This window comes from Chelonoidis abingdonii, chromosome 4 (genome assembly GCF_003597395.2).
Source record: "Chelonoidis abingdonii isolate Lonesome George chromosome 4, CheloAbing_2.0, whole genome shotgun sequence".
Lineage (NCBI taxonomy): Eukaryota > Metazoa > Chordata > Testudines > Testudinidae > Chelonoidis > Chelonoidis abingdonii.
This window is the reverse complement of record NC_133772.1, coordinates 55954909-55972062: the sequence shown is the minus strand read 5'-3', so window position 1 is coordinate 55972062 and position 17154 is coordinate 55954909. Positions and strand designations below refer to the sequence as shown.

The 17154-nt window shown below is 39.5% G+C and overlaps 1 protein-coding gene across 6 annotated transcripts in view; it reads right to left on the bottom strand.

Annotated features, from left to right (window-relative positions):
* The window catches only part of FAR1 (fatty acyl-CoA reductase 1), a 96342-nt gene that overhangs the window by 18338 nt on the left and 60850 nt on the right, over positions 1–17154 (bottom strand). For 4 of the 6 annotated variants that reach the window (XM_032788238.2, XM_032788237.2, XM_032788239.2 and 1 more), the window contains exons 9-10: positions 16232–16403; positions 8086–8215 (exon numbers count right to left, since the gene is read on the bottom strand). In XM_032788238.2, the coding sequence (XP_032644129.1) occupies positions 8086–8215; positions 16232–16403 (302 nt within the window). Of the gene's footprint in view, positions 1–8085; positions 8216–15741; positions 15914–16231; positions 16404–17154 lie in introns of all 6 variants that reach the window. The other 2 variants (XM_032788240.2, XM_075065194.1) reach the window with 1 other exon arrangement.

The following is a 17154-nucleotide window of genomic DNA, read 5'->3' as shown; positions in this document are numbered from 1 at the left end:
GTGTATGTTGTGTAATTTTTTATTTTATTTATTTTTTTAAGTTCAGGTAACTGAGATAAGGGACAGGATGAAACATATCCAACTGAGTGGAGCACAGAAACGTAAACTGGTGGAAGAAAAAGAAAAGAAAAAAAAATTAGTGAAATTTTCCAAAATCTTCCAAAGCCGACATTTTTCAAAGCAAATCCATCAGAAGCAACATCTTCTCTCAGTAGCACAGACATTGTTCCAAAACCTGTAGATGTTTCAGAGACTGACCCTTCTCCTATTGGTGAAACAAACACCATTCCAGAACATGTGGATGTGTCAGACTAACTGATCATCCTACTCCTGGTGGTAAAACAGACATTGTTCTAGAAGGTGTGGATGTGTCAAAGAGCGAACCGGCTCATGCTGTAAATAACAGAAGAAAAGATCTCAGTATGTGAGTTGATTTCAGTACAGATGTAGCAGCTTACTGGATAAATCGTGGACCAAATGACTGTCAACATCACACTGGGCCATTTGAGAAATCACATCGGTCTTTTACCAATGGCAAAACAAACAAGATATTGTCCACAAAAAATATTTTTTGGAAAGAAAGTGAATGGTGAGAAATACACTCAAGAATGGCTACTGTATTCACCATCAACAGGGTCTGTGTACTGTTTTGTTTGCAAATTTTTTGTATTTAAACCTTCAACATCCCCGTTTGCTGCAGATGGATTTAGTGACTGGCAGAATACTGTTTTAATTGTGAGTAGTGCTATTTTCATGTTGTTCACAGATTCAGTGTTGACATATTTAAATCGAAGACAGGGATTTGGATTGACAAAAATTGGAAGAACAAATTAAAGGGGAGTGTGAATACTGGCAACCTGTCTTGCAGCGTGTTATAGCTGTTATTCAAACATTGCTGAATGTGGTCTGCCTTTCTGGGGATCAAATGACACATCTGGATCATTGCAGAATGGAAATTCTTGGGATTGTTGGAGCTTGTGGCTCAGTTTGACCCATTTTTTAGCAGGCCATATAGCAAAATATGGGAATGCTGGCAAAGGTAACCCATTATACTCATCCAAGACAATGGGTATGTCTACACTATGGGATTATTCTGATTTTACAGAAACCGGTTTTGTAAAACAGACTGTATAAAGTCAAGAGCATGCGGCCACACTAAGCACATTAATTCGGTGGTGTGTGTCCATGTACCGAGGCTCGCTTCGATTTTGGGACGCGTTGCACTGTGGTAGCTATCCCTGTAGCTATCCATAGTTCCCACAGTTCTCCCCCGCCCCATTTGGATTCTGGGTTTGAGATCCCAAATGCAAGATGTGCATAAAACAGATGTTTCGGCGTGATTCCGGTAAATGTTCGTCAACTCAATCCTTCCCGTAAAGAAAGGCAGACAATCATTTGTGCCACCCTTCCCTGCAGAGACCGCCATAGCATGGCAACCATGGGCCTGTTCGCCTTTGTCAGTCGAGCAGCATCCAGTACATCATACGGTGACAGATGGCCGGTTACTGCAGTGCTACATAGCACGCATTCATTTGCCATTTGCAAGGTAGTCAAGACCGCTTCACCATCGTATTGCAACGTCTGCCAATTGTAATCGGGATTGTGATGAACGTGTAATCATCATTTTGTTCCGGTTTTTCAATTGGAAATTAGTGATGACAGTTATCAATCAATTTGTAGCCGTCTCCTGCTGTCATGGGCTCCTGGCTGGCCTCGCTGAGGCTTCAAGCGGGGTGCATGCACCAAAATGGCGAATGATCACCGCGGTCAATTCCTCTTTATGGTTTTCTAAAGGTAAGTCAGTCCTGCCCGAGAATAGGGCAAGAATACTAGAGGCCTAGAGAGCACAGGCCGTCTCCAGGTCAAGAGCCGAGAGATCTCGAAATGATGAGTGCATTGCCAATTCGTAGATGGGTGGCCCTCAACACGCCACCGTGATTCCTCCTTCCCAACCGCCTCCTGGGCTTACCGACTGGCAGCTGCCGCCTTTGTGTGATGAAGTAATAAAGAACGCTCAGAATAATAGAAAGCAATTGCATTTTAGTGAGGATAAGTGAGGGGAGAAGCCTGCCAGCTGCTATGATAGCCAGGCATGTACCGAGATCTTTTCTTTAACATGATAAGGGGGGCTGAATGAGCTCCAGGCCCAGCGCTATGAGGGTGGTTACACCGTTCCGTGACCATCTGCCGGGAATGACCGGGAGTCATTCCCATTTTTTACCGAGTCAGCAGGGCCACCACGGAGATGCATGACCATTTTCCACCATTTTTACTGTCGCCATCAGGAAAGAGGGGTAGAGGGATGCTGCTTTTTCAAGCGCCGCAGTGCATCAGTCTAACCAGCAACATGCATAGACTAACGGTGACACTTGAATAATGGCAAGAATGATGTTTCCCCCTTTGTTTCATGGGGAGGAGGAGGGCTAAATTGACAAGAATCCTTGACACCCCCAGACAATTGTTGACCCTTTAGGCAGTGGGAGCTCGGCCAAGCAATACAAATAGCCTTTCGGAGACTGCAGAACTGTGAGGAAGCTGATCCTCATCCCCCTCCCTCCTCTCAATGAGCTCCATGATGCTATTGGCTTTCCATACTCTTGTACGCAGCACGTGCTGGAGTCCTGCTGTGGCCTGCTTTCCTATATAGCTTGAATTTTTTCGAAATGCTTGTCATTTTCATCTTGCTATAATGAGCTCTTGATAGAACATTTGTGCTCCGCATACAGCGATCAGATCCATTATCCCTGCTATGGTCAATGCTGCAGGCCTTTTGGATTTGGGACTGCAATTGACCAACCCGGTCTATCAGAGCTCCACGCGCTGGCAAAACGGAAATGAAAATTCAAAAAGTTGGCGGGGCTTTCCGTTCTACCTGCAGTACATCCGAGTTTCCAAGCAGTCACAATGGTGCAACTCGGGGATACGCCCGGAAGGCCAATATCTGTCTATTGCGGCACACAAACCCTATTCACGACATGGCAAACCAGTTCACGGCTAACTCCTCTCGTCGGGGGGTAGTACAAAACCGGTTTAAAAAAGAGCCCTTTATATTGAGTGATAAACGGCCCTCATGGTGGATGGTACAGGTTTAAATGCTTTAACACTGCTAAATTCGATTTAAACGCATAGTGTAGACCAGGCAATATTGATTAACCTCCTTGAGTCTAATGATGACAAGTTCATTAGCTATTGTGGATTGAAATAAACTGAAGTACCAGAATGCTTATCTGTCGACTCTAACCTGATCTTTCATATTATCAATGAGTTGTACAAATGTGTCTCCCACAGCGGAAAACCGGTTGAACGATTTATAAATACATCCTCATTTGAAAAGTCCACACTGTGAAGAATGGCAATCAAGTATGCATTATTCTGTCAAGTTGCAAGTACAATAATTGTCTCAAAGCGAGAGGTCAATCTTATGATAACGCTTCCACATGTCAGGTGTGTTATCAAGGAAACAAGCGCAGCTTTTAGACGAACATAAAAGCCAGATCATACCATGTGCTGCACACTCTCAGTCCTTGTGTGCCGCTCAGTGCTGTTGATTGTTGTCCGGTGGCAGTAACGTTTTTCTCAACAGTCCAGTTACTTTACACATTTTTCTCTGCCTCAACACACCAATGGGCAGTTCTTAAAACATATTTGGGCAATGACCATGTGTTGAAATCTCTTTGTAATACTCACTGGAAGGCACGTGCAGTGGCAACAAGTGCAATTCTGGAGTTCTACTCAAAGATTGTGGATGCATTAGGAAGTATAGCTGAAGACCAGTCACAAAAGGGAGAAACTATACAAGAGGCAGAAAACATTGCAAACAAGATGTAAGAACTAGAGTTTGTATTCATATTGACCATGTGGAATAAAATTTTACAACACTTTTACCACACAAGTCAAGCTCTCCAAGAAAAAGAACTGGATTTGAAAACATGTGCAGACCTCTGTCAATCATTAGCAGACGACTTACATACTTTGAGGAATGATTTCAAAAGATCTGAAGACGTATCAAAAGATATCTTGCCTAACTACAAAGAAGCCATCATGCAAGTGAATCAGGAAAAAACAAGCAAATGATAGAAGTGCAACAGAAACATTGAATCCTAGAGACAAATTTTGCGTATCTACTTACTACGCTATAATCAATACACTTGAAGCTCATATGAAGAGGAGAGGTGAAGAGTACAAAGAAGTATCAAGTAGATTTTCTTTTCTAAACGATATGGATTTATTTGATGAACAATATTGACAAGGTTCTCAAAAGCTAGTTGACTCATACCCTGTTGAGAAGTACGGTAGTTCCACTGTTATATGCGGACAAAGTTTAAAGAAACAGGAAAAATGAAAATGTCACATTGATCTTCACGACACAATATTGAAAGATGGAATACAATGTGTATTTCCAAATGCAGAGATCGCACTATGTATTTTTCTAACACTGATAATTACTAACTGCTCCGCAAAACACTCTCTTTCAGCTGAAGAGAATAAGAAACCCTCAGAGAACAACGTATCAGGACAGACTTGATTCACTTTCCCTATTGTGTATGCAAGCAGACATGCTTTGTCGAGTCAACTCTGATTAACTTATCCAGAATTTTGATTACATGTAAGTTGTGTCATTTCGAAAAATAAAATTTTATTTTATGGTATAGTATTGTTTTTATTTTGAATTACATATGGGGTGGGCACCATAATCTTTTAGTGTTTATGACCTCTAAAGGTCTTAGTCCGGCCCTGGCTAAAATCTCCTGCTTCTGGATTGGGATAAAACCCTCACACATCTCAGCGCTCTCCAAAAGAATCTCTTCCTTACCCTCCCTGACCAAATCAATTGAAGGGGCAGTAAATGTTCCCTTATCAGTACAACAAATCAGATTCACTAGCATCTCCCTTTCATGGTAAGGTTTCAATCTATTGACATGTATAGTTTGTACAGCTTCCCTGCCATAGCACTTCCTTACATCATAAATGACCTCATTCACTCAATCATCTGAAAAGGTCCTTCCCCAAAATCCTGCATTTTGTTTTTCCTCACTGGAATCAACTTTAATACCAAATCTCCTAAGTCAAAAGATCTTTCTTCAGCATGCCTGTCATACCAAGCGGTCTCAAAAGGCTGACTCTTTTCAAAGTTCTGCTGCACAAAATCCATCATAGCCTTTAAATTCTCTTTAAAATGAGTGACTACCTCCCTACAGGCTGGCCTATCTCCTCTGTACTGCCCTCCCAAGAGCTTTGAATAAAATCTAGGGGTATCCCCGCATCTCCCATAAAGTAGATTAAAGGGGGCAAAGATGACAGATTCTTGGGGAATGCTTCTATATGCAGACAACAAATAAGGGAGTAACGTATCCCAATCATTCTCTCAGCTGGTAACATACATCTTCAACATACCTTTCAAAGTCCCATTAAATCTCTCCACCTCATCATTAGTTTTTGGATGATAAAGGGCAGCCTTTGTATGCCTCACTCCATACAATTCCCATAACTTTTTGAAAAGTACAGACATGAAATTTGCACCCTATTCTGACAAGATTTCCCTGTGAAAACATGCTCTGCTAAAAATGGTTTAAAAGGCAGTAGCCACCATCTCAGCTTCGATATCCACCTCATGTATAATCAATTGCTTCTGGGCCACCAGATCAAACAGTTTTTCGTATCTGCCTTCAGTCTCTGCCCCCCTTATCCATTTTCTTATAAAATTACACATTTTACGCACATATTCAACAAGTGATACTGTCAAACATCTTAAGCTTTCTATATTTCAACTGATAGGACTCAGATGTAATTTTAAATCTTTTCAATAGATTTTCTTTTATATCTAAGCACCACCTTCCTCCAGATCATTAAAAACTTCTCTAGCTTTCCTGATTAATCTGGTCAAGAGGATAGGCATTCACTTATCCTCTGCGATCTTGTGGATACTATACAGTCTCAAAATGTGGACAGGAACTCTTCCACACAGTCAGTCAGTCTCTTTGTAAGTCAGGCAGATTTTCTCCTACTCCCTGGTGCTGGAGGTAGTGTGGGGGGAGGGATTCATTGGCTGAGGATGTCCCAGTATTTTCAGTTGCAATGTGCGAGCTCTCTCCTCAGCCTCTTATTGTTCCATGAGTCTCTGGTAGGCTCTCTCTTCAATCTGTTTGTTGGCTGATGCCACATGTTCCATGTGTCTTCAGTGTGCTCTCTCCTCAGCTTATCTAATATCCCTGATCCACAGCTCTGCCATTATTCTCTCTTGCTCACGTACTTCCTGAGCTGCCAGGTACTGCAACTGGGCCTGTTCCCCTGCAGCATCTGGAGAAGCAGGGCCCTTGGACCCTTGGTCAAAGCTTACGAGCACAGCTCTCAGTTCCTAATCTGAGGCTTTTAATGGGCTATCCCCCTATTTTTACACAAAACTTTCCAAAGCCTTTTGTGTCAAGACCATGATATGGCTGATTCACTCGCGACTAATCTTTAACCCTTAAAAACTCTCGAAAAGGTTTAAATTTAAACTTTTAACAGGACTGGCGTTATGATCTAGAAGCCCAATTGACCTGTGGCACATGAATCCTGCAAACACTACACAAATTTTCACACCGTCTGGAGTGACCCATGACTATGCATGCCAACTGCATAGTTAAAAAGCAGGGTAGACACCCCAAATTGGTGGTATGTTCTATAAGTAGAATTCACCAACCCAGTAACAAATGTGCCCTCCTAAAGCACTATAATAATCTCATCTGGCATTACAGACAGTTCCCTTAGGCATTCCAGTCTATCTTGCCACCCAGACACGCTGGACTTAGTGACAGTTGGTTGCAATACATCACAGATCACACAAGATTCAGGTGTCTTCCAGTCCCAACAGACCAGTCATTTACTCCAGGTCCACTTGTATCTCAGACCTCAAACCAAAGACAATGTTTATAGCCAATCCTATAGTAAACTAACCATGGATTTGTTAACTAGGAAAAAGAAACGAGCGTGTTATTTACAGGTTAAAGCAGACAAACATATATAGAAATGAGTTACAGTCTATGGTTCCAAAAGCTGAGAGTTGTAGCAATCTCTCAGCACTGAATATCTTTTAGGGCTAACCGATGCCAAGCGGTATGTCGATCTTTTACTAATGTTTAGGAATCTTTGCCCCTCAGAGTCCAGACCGCATAAAAATCCAGCTGCTCCTTGTCAGGGAATTTTTATGTACCCTTACCCATGAAGCTACGCTTATGGGACGAGTTCATCACAGACCTCTCCTTCCTGGAGGGAGTTAGAAATGCAGCCAAAGTCTCTGTTCCTTAATGCTACACAATATATAATTTGCCTTCAAAAGTCTATCCTGTTTATAGGACAAGCACTTTACCTTAATCAATGCTTCTTTTATGGTTTGGTGAGCTACACAATTACAGAGGTTTACAATGCAAACACTCAATATAAGTTTATACCATGGGCTACAGAGATAAGTGAGATCAATACATGTAGCATCCTACAAGCATTTCATAAAGTCTAAATACAGAACACATTGTTATAAATCCAGTACCCATCTTAACCATGCTAACACATAGGGAAACTAGATTGTTTTAGCATCAGGAATTTTTCAGTGTTCAGTTGAGACCTCAAGCCCTGGCAAGAGCTGGTATCTGGTCTGCCAGCATCACAATAACCACGCAAGGTCCTACTTCTTACAGACCACAGTATGGAGCCATTTTTTACTATCAAAATGGAGGCAGAAGCTACTTTCATAAATTGTTTCAGCAAGCATAGCTCCTTTCCCCTCATATGAAAAGAGCATAGTTATTTAAAAAAACCCATCAAATTATGCTGTGGCCTAATATTTAAAAAACTGCTTTGTCTATATTACACTTTACCACACTGGGGCAAAAAATTTATGATGTGTGTGTGTTTTCAAGACCATTTCACCTACCTTATTCATGGTGTACACAAAAATCATAGATAGTTACAGTTAAATCAGTTTTGTTTTTTTTAAATTAATTAATTTATTTTAATTAAACTTCCATTACCCAGTCTTAAGTAAATAGATTCACTTCTTTTAAATCCTTAAATGACTGATAAGAGGTGTACTACACAAAGATTACTTGCCTTTTTGTCTTCAGGGCTTAGTTGGTTCATTAGCATATTGACATTCTCAGTGTTCCAAATCCAAGAATTGCTTGTAAAGTATTCTATTAACATCATGGCCTTGTGAAGACGGGTTATTGTTTTCATCATCCTATTGCCCAAGGAAAGGGATTTACAGATTACAACAGCAAAAAAAAAACATCCAAAACCAACATACCCATACTGTCCAAACCACCTCTCAATTTCCCCATAACACAGTGCATTAATACCAACACAGGAACTCCCAAATCACCCAGCAAACCAAGCATGACCACCTTTAACAGATAAATAGAATATTCCTGCATATTTTATATTTTTAAATGTACTGGAGATCCAATTGTTGCCAGCTGTTTCAATCTGAAATTAATTCAGCAACCTAAAATAGTGTTCTAATGGTTCTACCTTTCAAAGTATTTAGAAAAGAAATATAACAAAAGAAGACAGATATTAGAAGAGCATCTTCCTACTAGTTTTTCTTGCAATTCTAAAACATTAACAGGTTGAAAAGACTTATTATTCATAATAAAAATATCTATTCTTATGCATAGTAATTTAACTTGATGAAAAGTATTTACAGCCAAATTCTATAGTGTGGCTGATGGGGGGCAGGGAGAGAGGTGGAAAAGGAGGAACATGTATGCAAAGGAGTTTGTATTTGCACTCCCCTAAGCTTAGTGGCAGCTCAAGTTCAGGGGAACTGGCCCAAACTAGAGCAGCCCTATTATGGCTAGAAACAGCCTCAAGTAGCAGAGGATTGACATGGCAAATGCATGGCCTGGCCCCACTGCCAGTCCTTGTCTCTACTTTGCTGGCCACAGAGTGCAGAGTGGTTCAAGGAGGGTCCCCCTTGAGAGGGGCGATCCATTCCTAACTGGCAATGCCTACAGAGCAGTGCAAACCAGCCACTCCAGAGGATCTAACCCCAAATATGCAGAAATATTCTATCATCCTTTATTGCCCAACTTAAGCCACTTTGTAAAATATAACATTTGGAGTACAGTGGGATTCAATTATAAGAATCAATCTGGGCAAATTCCTTGTTGACCAGAACAGCTGAACATGGATCCATGAAACGAGTTTTGCCCAGAATGGAAGTGTGCATAACAAGCAAGTTCTCTGTCTTGCCAGGACAGCGAATTGTGCTTCGTATTGTAATGCCAAGGCTAGTCAGTCAAGTTATATCTGGCTCCAAACGGCACTTATACAAACCATGATCCTTTACCTTACTGGCTCAAAAAAGGATCCATTTCTTTCCTGCTTTTGCAGACTCCCAATAAATCATTTCCAGTCCGATCCTTATAACTGAATACACTGATCAGTGTAAACAAGGGGAAGGAGAGGAACAAGAAACAAAACCCACCACCAATATGAAACTGCTTTTGGACCATTGCTTCAGACAGTTGAATGACCATTCACAGTGAGCAACAAAGGTCACTTACAGGTAACTGTTCTTTGAGAGTTGCCTCTGAGCAGTCACACTTATAGGTGGGATACGGTGCTCCTTGATGTTGAGTCAGAGAACCTCAACCAAAGCAGAGTCCATTGAACTATATGAATGCACCCCTTAGTGAGGTCAATGGCCAACATCAATGTATAAGGGAGTTCAGCTATTATCCCCTCCTCCTCCCTGCCCTCAGCTTTTTCTCCTGGACCATGGAGCCCCAGAATGTGAAGAGAATTCTGAGATAGAAGGGAATGTGGGCAGGAAGCATAAATGCACAAAAAAAAGAGTCAAACAACAGTTACTAGTAACTTTTCTCAAGGACCTCTGTGCATTCCCACTTGTGGGAGAATCATGAACTTCCTTGTCCACAGGAGCTGAGTGCTTGAGATCGTGTGCTCTGATTTTTTTTCATGCCCTCAGAAATGAGGTGCTAGGAGAAAAAGGAAAAATCCTCTATTGGAACTGGATACATCTGTTGTCCCTGCAGGAGACTGCTGGCAATGAGAAGGGTGTGAGCAAGCTATCTATCTGAATTGAGTAGGTACTTTCAGATAGGAAGAGAAAGTCCACCCTTCAGTTTTGGTTGAAAGATATCAAACAGGCAACCCTGCTGCAGTGTGTGCGCCATCCTGTTCAGTGGCTCATGCAACTGGTGGGGAAACCATTGAAGGGTAAGTGTTTTCATCTGCTGATGTCCCATTAATAGGGAGGTCACTGTCATCATCCTGTCTGAAGCTGAAGTGGCAATTCCAGTAAGGATAATGAAGCAGGTACTGGAACTGATGGATTTATCGGCAAGGCTGGAGTTCAAGGTGAGGCTTCTGGTTGCATAGTTGCCACTGCCAGCAGTAGCTAAAGTTGTTGTGGCAGAAGCAAAGTCACTGGGACCAGGTGCAGAGACTATGCTGATGCCATGTTTGTGCGGTGAGACAGTCTGACAAACCATATCAACCTGAACTCTTAGGGCTCCCTAAGGCACCCATAGGGAACCCCACCGGCTGGTGGAACCCAGAGTTATTCAGATGAGGAGGTGTGGAGATCTGAAAGTTCCTCTTCTGGCTCACTGTCAAAGGGAGTGTGGTCTTGCCCAAACCAATCAAATAGTGCAGATGTCTGATTCTCAGTAAATGAATGAGCAAGTAGAACTTGGCTTAATGCCTTAGGCTGCTCTGAGCATTCTGAGACTGCAAATGGGAAAGGGCTGCTCTTTCTTCAGACAAACAAACTAAAATTAGATTAAGCTAAGCTAAACAGGGAGATTATACTAAGCAGAAATAGCAAAGTTCCTAATGCTCCTTGTTGCAGAAGAGAAGGAACTGAGAGAGATAGGGAATACCCTTCCTTATGTACAATATGATGTCAGTAGTTGACATCACTAGGAGACATTAGTGCAACTTCAGTGGACACGGCTTTGGTAGAGATTCTGTAATTCAACTTCAGGGGGAACCATCCCCTACCCACAAGTGGGAATTCAGAGGACACAAAGAACATCAAGTTCCACTGTGACGACATTAACAACCTGAAGTGTTTTTTAAAATACATATTTTAGATTGTTGCAAAGACAATTGTTAGACATATGTAAATAAACACAACATACACAAATAACGAGGCAATAAACAATATGATCAGATAATACTGTATCACACTTTCTCCTAGCAATCATAAAATGGTCAGAGTTTTTCAATATATTTCTTTATCTCAAAGAACTAAATGCCAGCCATTTGTGGTGTGCCTCTGTGTGCCTCATTAACCAAGGCGTTAATGAGGCACACAGAGAATGTGCCAATAATTTGTAGAGGTTAGCCAGTGCCACTCATCCCATACTTTCATGAGCTCAAAATTAAGTAGAAGAAAAAACAGAAAATACATTAAATATGAACAAGGATTTAAAAACAAAAACAGTTAACTAAGCAATTCAAATATGTAAAATATCATCAAAAGTACAAGTTTCATTCAAAGTTCCCTTGCTTTATTAAAGTTTTGCAAAAAAAAAAAATCTAGGAAACATCTTCACGTTACCAAATAGTTCTATTGAAAAATAAGAGCTAGTGCCTTCACTAAATCATAGCTCTGCTGATGCATAAGCCTTTGGGTAATCTTTTATTGCTATTGCTCTTAACTCTTTGTGAGTGTTTGCACATGCATTCTACGTACAGAAAAAGTTACTGAGAGAAATCTGCCACCTTAAATAGGACATAATTTTTGCAGTTTCTTCATGAGGCATGGAATGAAAATGCATGAGAGAATTTGTAATAAAAACAAACATTTATATTCCCTAAACAAATAAGGACAGAAGATCTCAAACAATTTCTTAAAGCCCTTATCTAGCTGCTTTTCTGCTAGATACTTAATTCACTGCTTCTATATGTTCCATTAGGCAGACTACTGGTAGATCCTTGGCCACAAACATCGCAGTGTAGTTCATCAAACACTTGCAATGTTGTGATCATGACTGGAGAACATATCTGTAAAGTTTTAGTGTGCTGTGCAACACAGTCATATAGAATGGCATATATGCTTAAGTACACAGCAAAGAGCTGCATCAAAGGAACCCATAGAAAGGAAAGGCAGATATATGTGGTGCTGGAATGTGCCATGCATCAGTCTCTTATTTCCTTCATGGGTGCTCAGTATGTGAGTAGTAGGGAATGGTGCAGCTGGGCAATATGCTATATAAGGAATTGGGATTGCATACAAGCTAAATATGCTATACTTCAACGGAACTCCAATATAAGATGTGGATGAAAGAAGCGGCAATAATTCTCTCTTACTGGCTTTTATATGATACAGAAGGTGTATGCATGCACAGATGGGATGGATGTCAAAAGGGAGACAGCTAAGACATCACTTCAGGTCAAAAACACGGGGATGGGGATTCAATATTCTGGTCACACTAAGACTTGAGCACCACAAATGCCTTTTAAAAACCAAAAACAAAACACACATACAAACTGAAGGAGAAAAGTACCAGAGACATGCGATAACAGAGTTGTAAATGCAAAGCAGTAAAGGCCAGGCCAGGCCAGCTACAGTGGTGAAGATGGAATACATCTTATAACCTACCATCTTATAAACCAGTTAGTAAACAATGATGGATTTCACCAGGACTCTTGTAACATTAGCTGTAGTAACTGTTGTGCCATTTGACAGTCTGTTTTAAGGTTCAGTTAGGAAGAAAACACCAAGAGAACAGACCTGGAGGTGACTGAGGACAGACCTGAATAATTATAGCATTAGTTTCTTTAGAACTGTTTTTTTAAAGTGCCCCGTAAGCTTTTAAATTCCTTGTTAAATTACATCCATTTTTTGGACCAAAATTCCAATATAAGTGTACAATATTTATGCAACAGTTGGAATCCTACATATCTTTCTAACAACTCTGCAGTCTTCACAGATGCATCAGACTTGGAAGGGAAAGTTTTCATGCCCAACAGAAAAATACACCTCCATTTTCTGAGTAAATGTACCCTTCATTCACTCATGGTTTATAATACATCAACAATGTGTGGGGTGTTTTACAGGCAAGTTAAAATAATCCCTACTCTAGATATTTTTAACCCTGGCTTCACAATTTATCACTTCATTTTTTATTAAAACTACTTCAAACAACAGCTTTTGGATAAATCTCTAAATTCATGACTGCCGTATCTTCCATCTTTCTACAGGGATACTGAGAAGCTTTAATGAGTTAGTGTTTGTAAGTGGTTTGAAATCCTCAGATAAAAGATGCTGAATTATTATTTGTAATGCCTAGAGGACAGGGCATTATTGTGCCCTGTACAAACATACAAGTAAGGTAAGTGCAAAGCATTGTTAGGTTTCTGGGGTTTGTTTTGTTTTGTTTTTAAATAGAAGTGGTCAGATTTCTTCACACATAGCACATTCTGAGCTAAGGATGTGCCGCCAGTAACACTGCCAAGGATAATTATTATACCATTTACCAAAAAGAACAACATTTGTATAATTATAAAAGTCAGATCAGCCTCACATCAATCCCTATAAGAAAAAAAAGAAGAATTTACGAACAGCCATATTGGGTCAGTCCATCAAGCCCAGTATCCTGTTTTCCAACAGTGGCCAGTGCCAGGTGCCCCAGAGGGAATGAACAGAACAGGTAACCAAGTGATCCATCCTGTTGCCCATTCCCAGCTTGAGACAAAAAGGCTTGGGACACTATCCTTGTCAATCCTGGCTAATAGCCATTGATGGACCTATCCTCCATGAACTTATCTAGTTCTTTTTTGAACCCTGTCACAGTCTTGGCCTTTACATCTTCTGGCAAGAAGTTCCACAGATTCACTGTGTGTTGTGTGGAACAAATACTTCTGTTTGTTTTAAACCTGCTGCCTATTAATTTCATTTGGTGACCCCTAGTTCTTGTGTTATGAGGAGTAAATAACACTTCCTTATTTACGTTCTAACACCAGTCATGATTTTATAGACCTATAGATACAAGGCCTACAGTAATACTGTTTGTACAAAATTTGGGGCAAGTGTTAAACCCCTCCACCATCCCTACTCCTTCCTCAAGTTTTTGTATGACACTGTAACCTAGGTTAACCTAAGAGTTTTAAATTGCTTTTAATTTTTCTAACATTTCCTCCAGATGCAGAAATTCTGATAAACAAAAACAGACATCTCAAGAATAAAAATGTTTAAAGTGCTGACATGATTAAATGAAGCATGTCAGAAAACATGATTTGATCATGTAAAGCAAGACTAAGAATTTGGAAAGAAAATTCTGTGAACACAAAGCTCCTGCTGTTACTTTGATGAACAGTTTGTAGGGAATATCATACAACTTGTCTGAACTGTAGAAGTAACCTCAAGAAAGTTTTTCTACTTCTGTTAAGATTTTCCTTCTCCTTTGGCAATATCATACATCAATTACATGACAAAGCATTGCAGAATAAAAATTATAGTGGATTTCTCATTTATAATATGTCATTATTTGCATATTAGATACAGCAGTTGAACACACTTCAGAAAATCATTTTAAGTCTGTTAATACTCCAAGACACTGCATAGAAATAGCACACAAAGGACAATGACAAACAAAACACTATTGTGAAGCAGTTACAGGGAGAACAATATTGATGTCGGTTTGATTGTACAGATTTCACCATGTTTGGAAGACTCTGGGCTGCTCTAACTTGTGCCATCTAGTAATGGAAGCCAAAGGCTAGCCAGATGGAGTGGAAAGTTATAATAATTAATGATGTATACATTTAATAAGAAATTATTATTTGTCTTCTGGTAGCACGTAGAGGCTAGAGCCCCACTGTGTTATGCATTGTACAAACAAAAAAAGAAAGAGATGGTTCTTGCCCTGAACATATTACAGTCTAAGAAATGTTATTGTATGTTATGTGCAAACGGGAGCGTTTTCTTCACTTTTTGCCAATATCTTTTATTGAGACAATTCCACAGTCAAGCAGGTCTGGCATATGTTAAATAAATCTTAAAATATTCATACTGGCCCATTAAGAGTCATTTTTTTAAAATGGACTGATGACAAATCTTTGTTTTTCCCCAATAACAAGATCTAGATTCTGGGATAGTGAATGACTCATTTATTATATACTCTATTTCAACTCTCCACTATGATTGCAATGTAGTTGGAAAATAAATATTTCCAAAAATAGGCTTGCCATATAAATGCAGCAGAGAAGTCTAGAGGATTATACTGCTTTTGAAGTCTGGAACAACAGAAAGGAAGTAGTAGCTAGACCTCACTCTGTGTAATTTAGTTTTTATTTATTATTTAGCTATAAATTATACTATTTTCCCACTTCAAAAAGTTAGTCCAATAAAGAAATTAAATATTATAAACTGAATGGAATGTTGAGACAATACAAGTAATTAACTGGAAAAGTCCTGCATAGAAGATATGAAACTGCATCATCCACAACAAAATATAAAAATTATGTGCCATGTTTGTGGAATTTCTCTCCCCACATTCAGTTTATAATAGCAATAATGACCTCAGAGCAGGATATTTCTTAGGGCTTAGTGACTGACTAGCGTTACCAGCCTGAAGCACAGCTCAAGTCAACTCTTCCTAGACAGTCATTAATCCTCTCGGAATACCCAGCCAGTTGATTATTATTGCTTATATTAGTATATCTATGGTAAAGCTCATGCGATTATCATCTCTACAAGCCTCCACCACCTTTTAGCACTGTCCTTCTTACCACGGTTTCTGACCTGTCAACCTGAGAACAACATCGTACAATAATGCAGGTAGTATATGGCTGACCGCAGTCCAATACTGATGCAAAAGGGAGTTGGAACGGATATTAACATTGGGGCGCCTTAGTGCTTGTTCTAAAGGATTCATCTTGAAACTCAAATTTAGGTAATACACTGTAGGAAAAATAAGCATCAAAATATTTTGAATATTTATTATTCTGAGAGAGCCTGTAGTTAGGTCTTGAATTCAAGTTATCCCAACATCACAATGATTATTCAGATCCTAGAACAAAATAAAATACCCAGACAATGCATTCTCATTACTGGCAGGGAGTGAAAAAGTCTTGAATTCAAGGATCTCCTCTTATTTAGAGATGACTCGACCTTAATAAGCAAGCAAAATCTGGAAAATAATTCAATAATATACATTTTCATGTAAATATGGGTTTGTTTAAACAGAGGAACAGATAAGACAGCGCTAGTCACCATTACCTTGGGCTTCTTCCAGTAATCCTGAGGTAGATATCATACAGGAATGCTGGGGCCTTATGGCTTACAGCAATCCAGTAATGATATAAAAGGTGATTGGAGGTTAGATTTACATTGGGCCGTCTGAAGGCCTGTTCGAGAGGATTCCTCTTGAAAGTGGAAATTACATGGTATTCTGAAGAAGAAAAGTTGTGTAATAGGTTTGATAATAACGATGTAAAATTTAATGGTTTTCAAAGTACATTACAGTACAGTACTTACTCTTAATGTTACTTCAAATATAAAACTTTTCTAACATTTCTGCCACCCCCTCATCAACTAAAACAAAATTATGAAACTGTTCAATTTGAATTGCTATTGGACTGTCACTCTGTCCCAAGAGGTACTTCATACACCCACAACTCTATTTTTTTTTTTTAAATATTGTACTTCACTGTAGTGTCTCTCTTTCTGTTCCTCTTTCTTACTTAAGAAAAAATACTATTCAATCTTCTGGCTGTAAACAATTTAAATAAAATAGCTTTGTATACTATATATTTAGCAATAATCCTAATCCGTTCTAGTACAAATTATTTTAATCTTCCTTTTAATCATAGGCATTTCTAAACATTTGATCTGCATTTCAAAAGACATTTTAACAAATGATTCACTTAAACGTTTAAAGAAAAAACCTGTATTAAGGTTTTATTCTGCATTTCTTGCACATTCAACACTCACGAGGTCAACAGAAACTTCAGCTGTGAAAGGCATGCAGGATTGGGCTCTTAAGTACATGCATATTTACTTCAGCTTTCTAAACATCTCCCATATTTTTCACATTGTGGTAAGAACACATTTTCTCCAAGAAACCAAAGTAAATTGTGATTTAACTAAAAACCAGTAGTTCTCCAACCAATTTGCTTGAAAGATTAAATGGTTGAAATGTT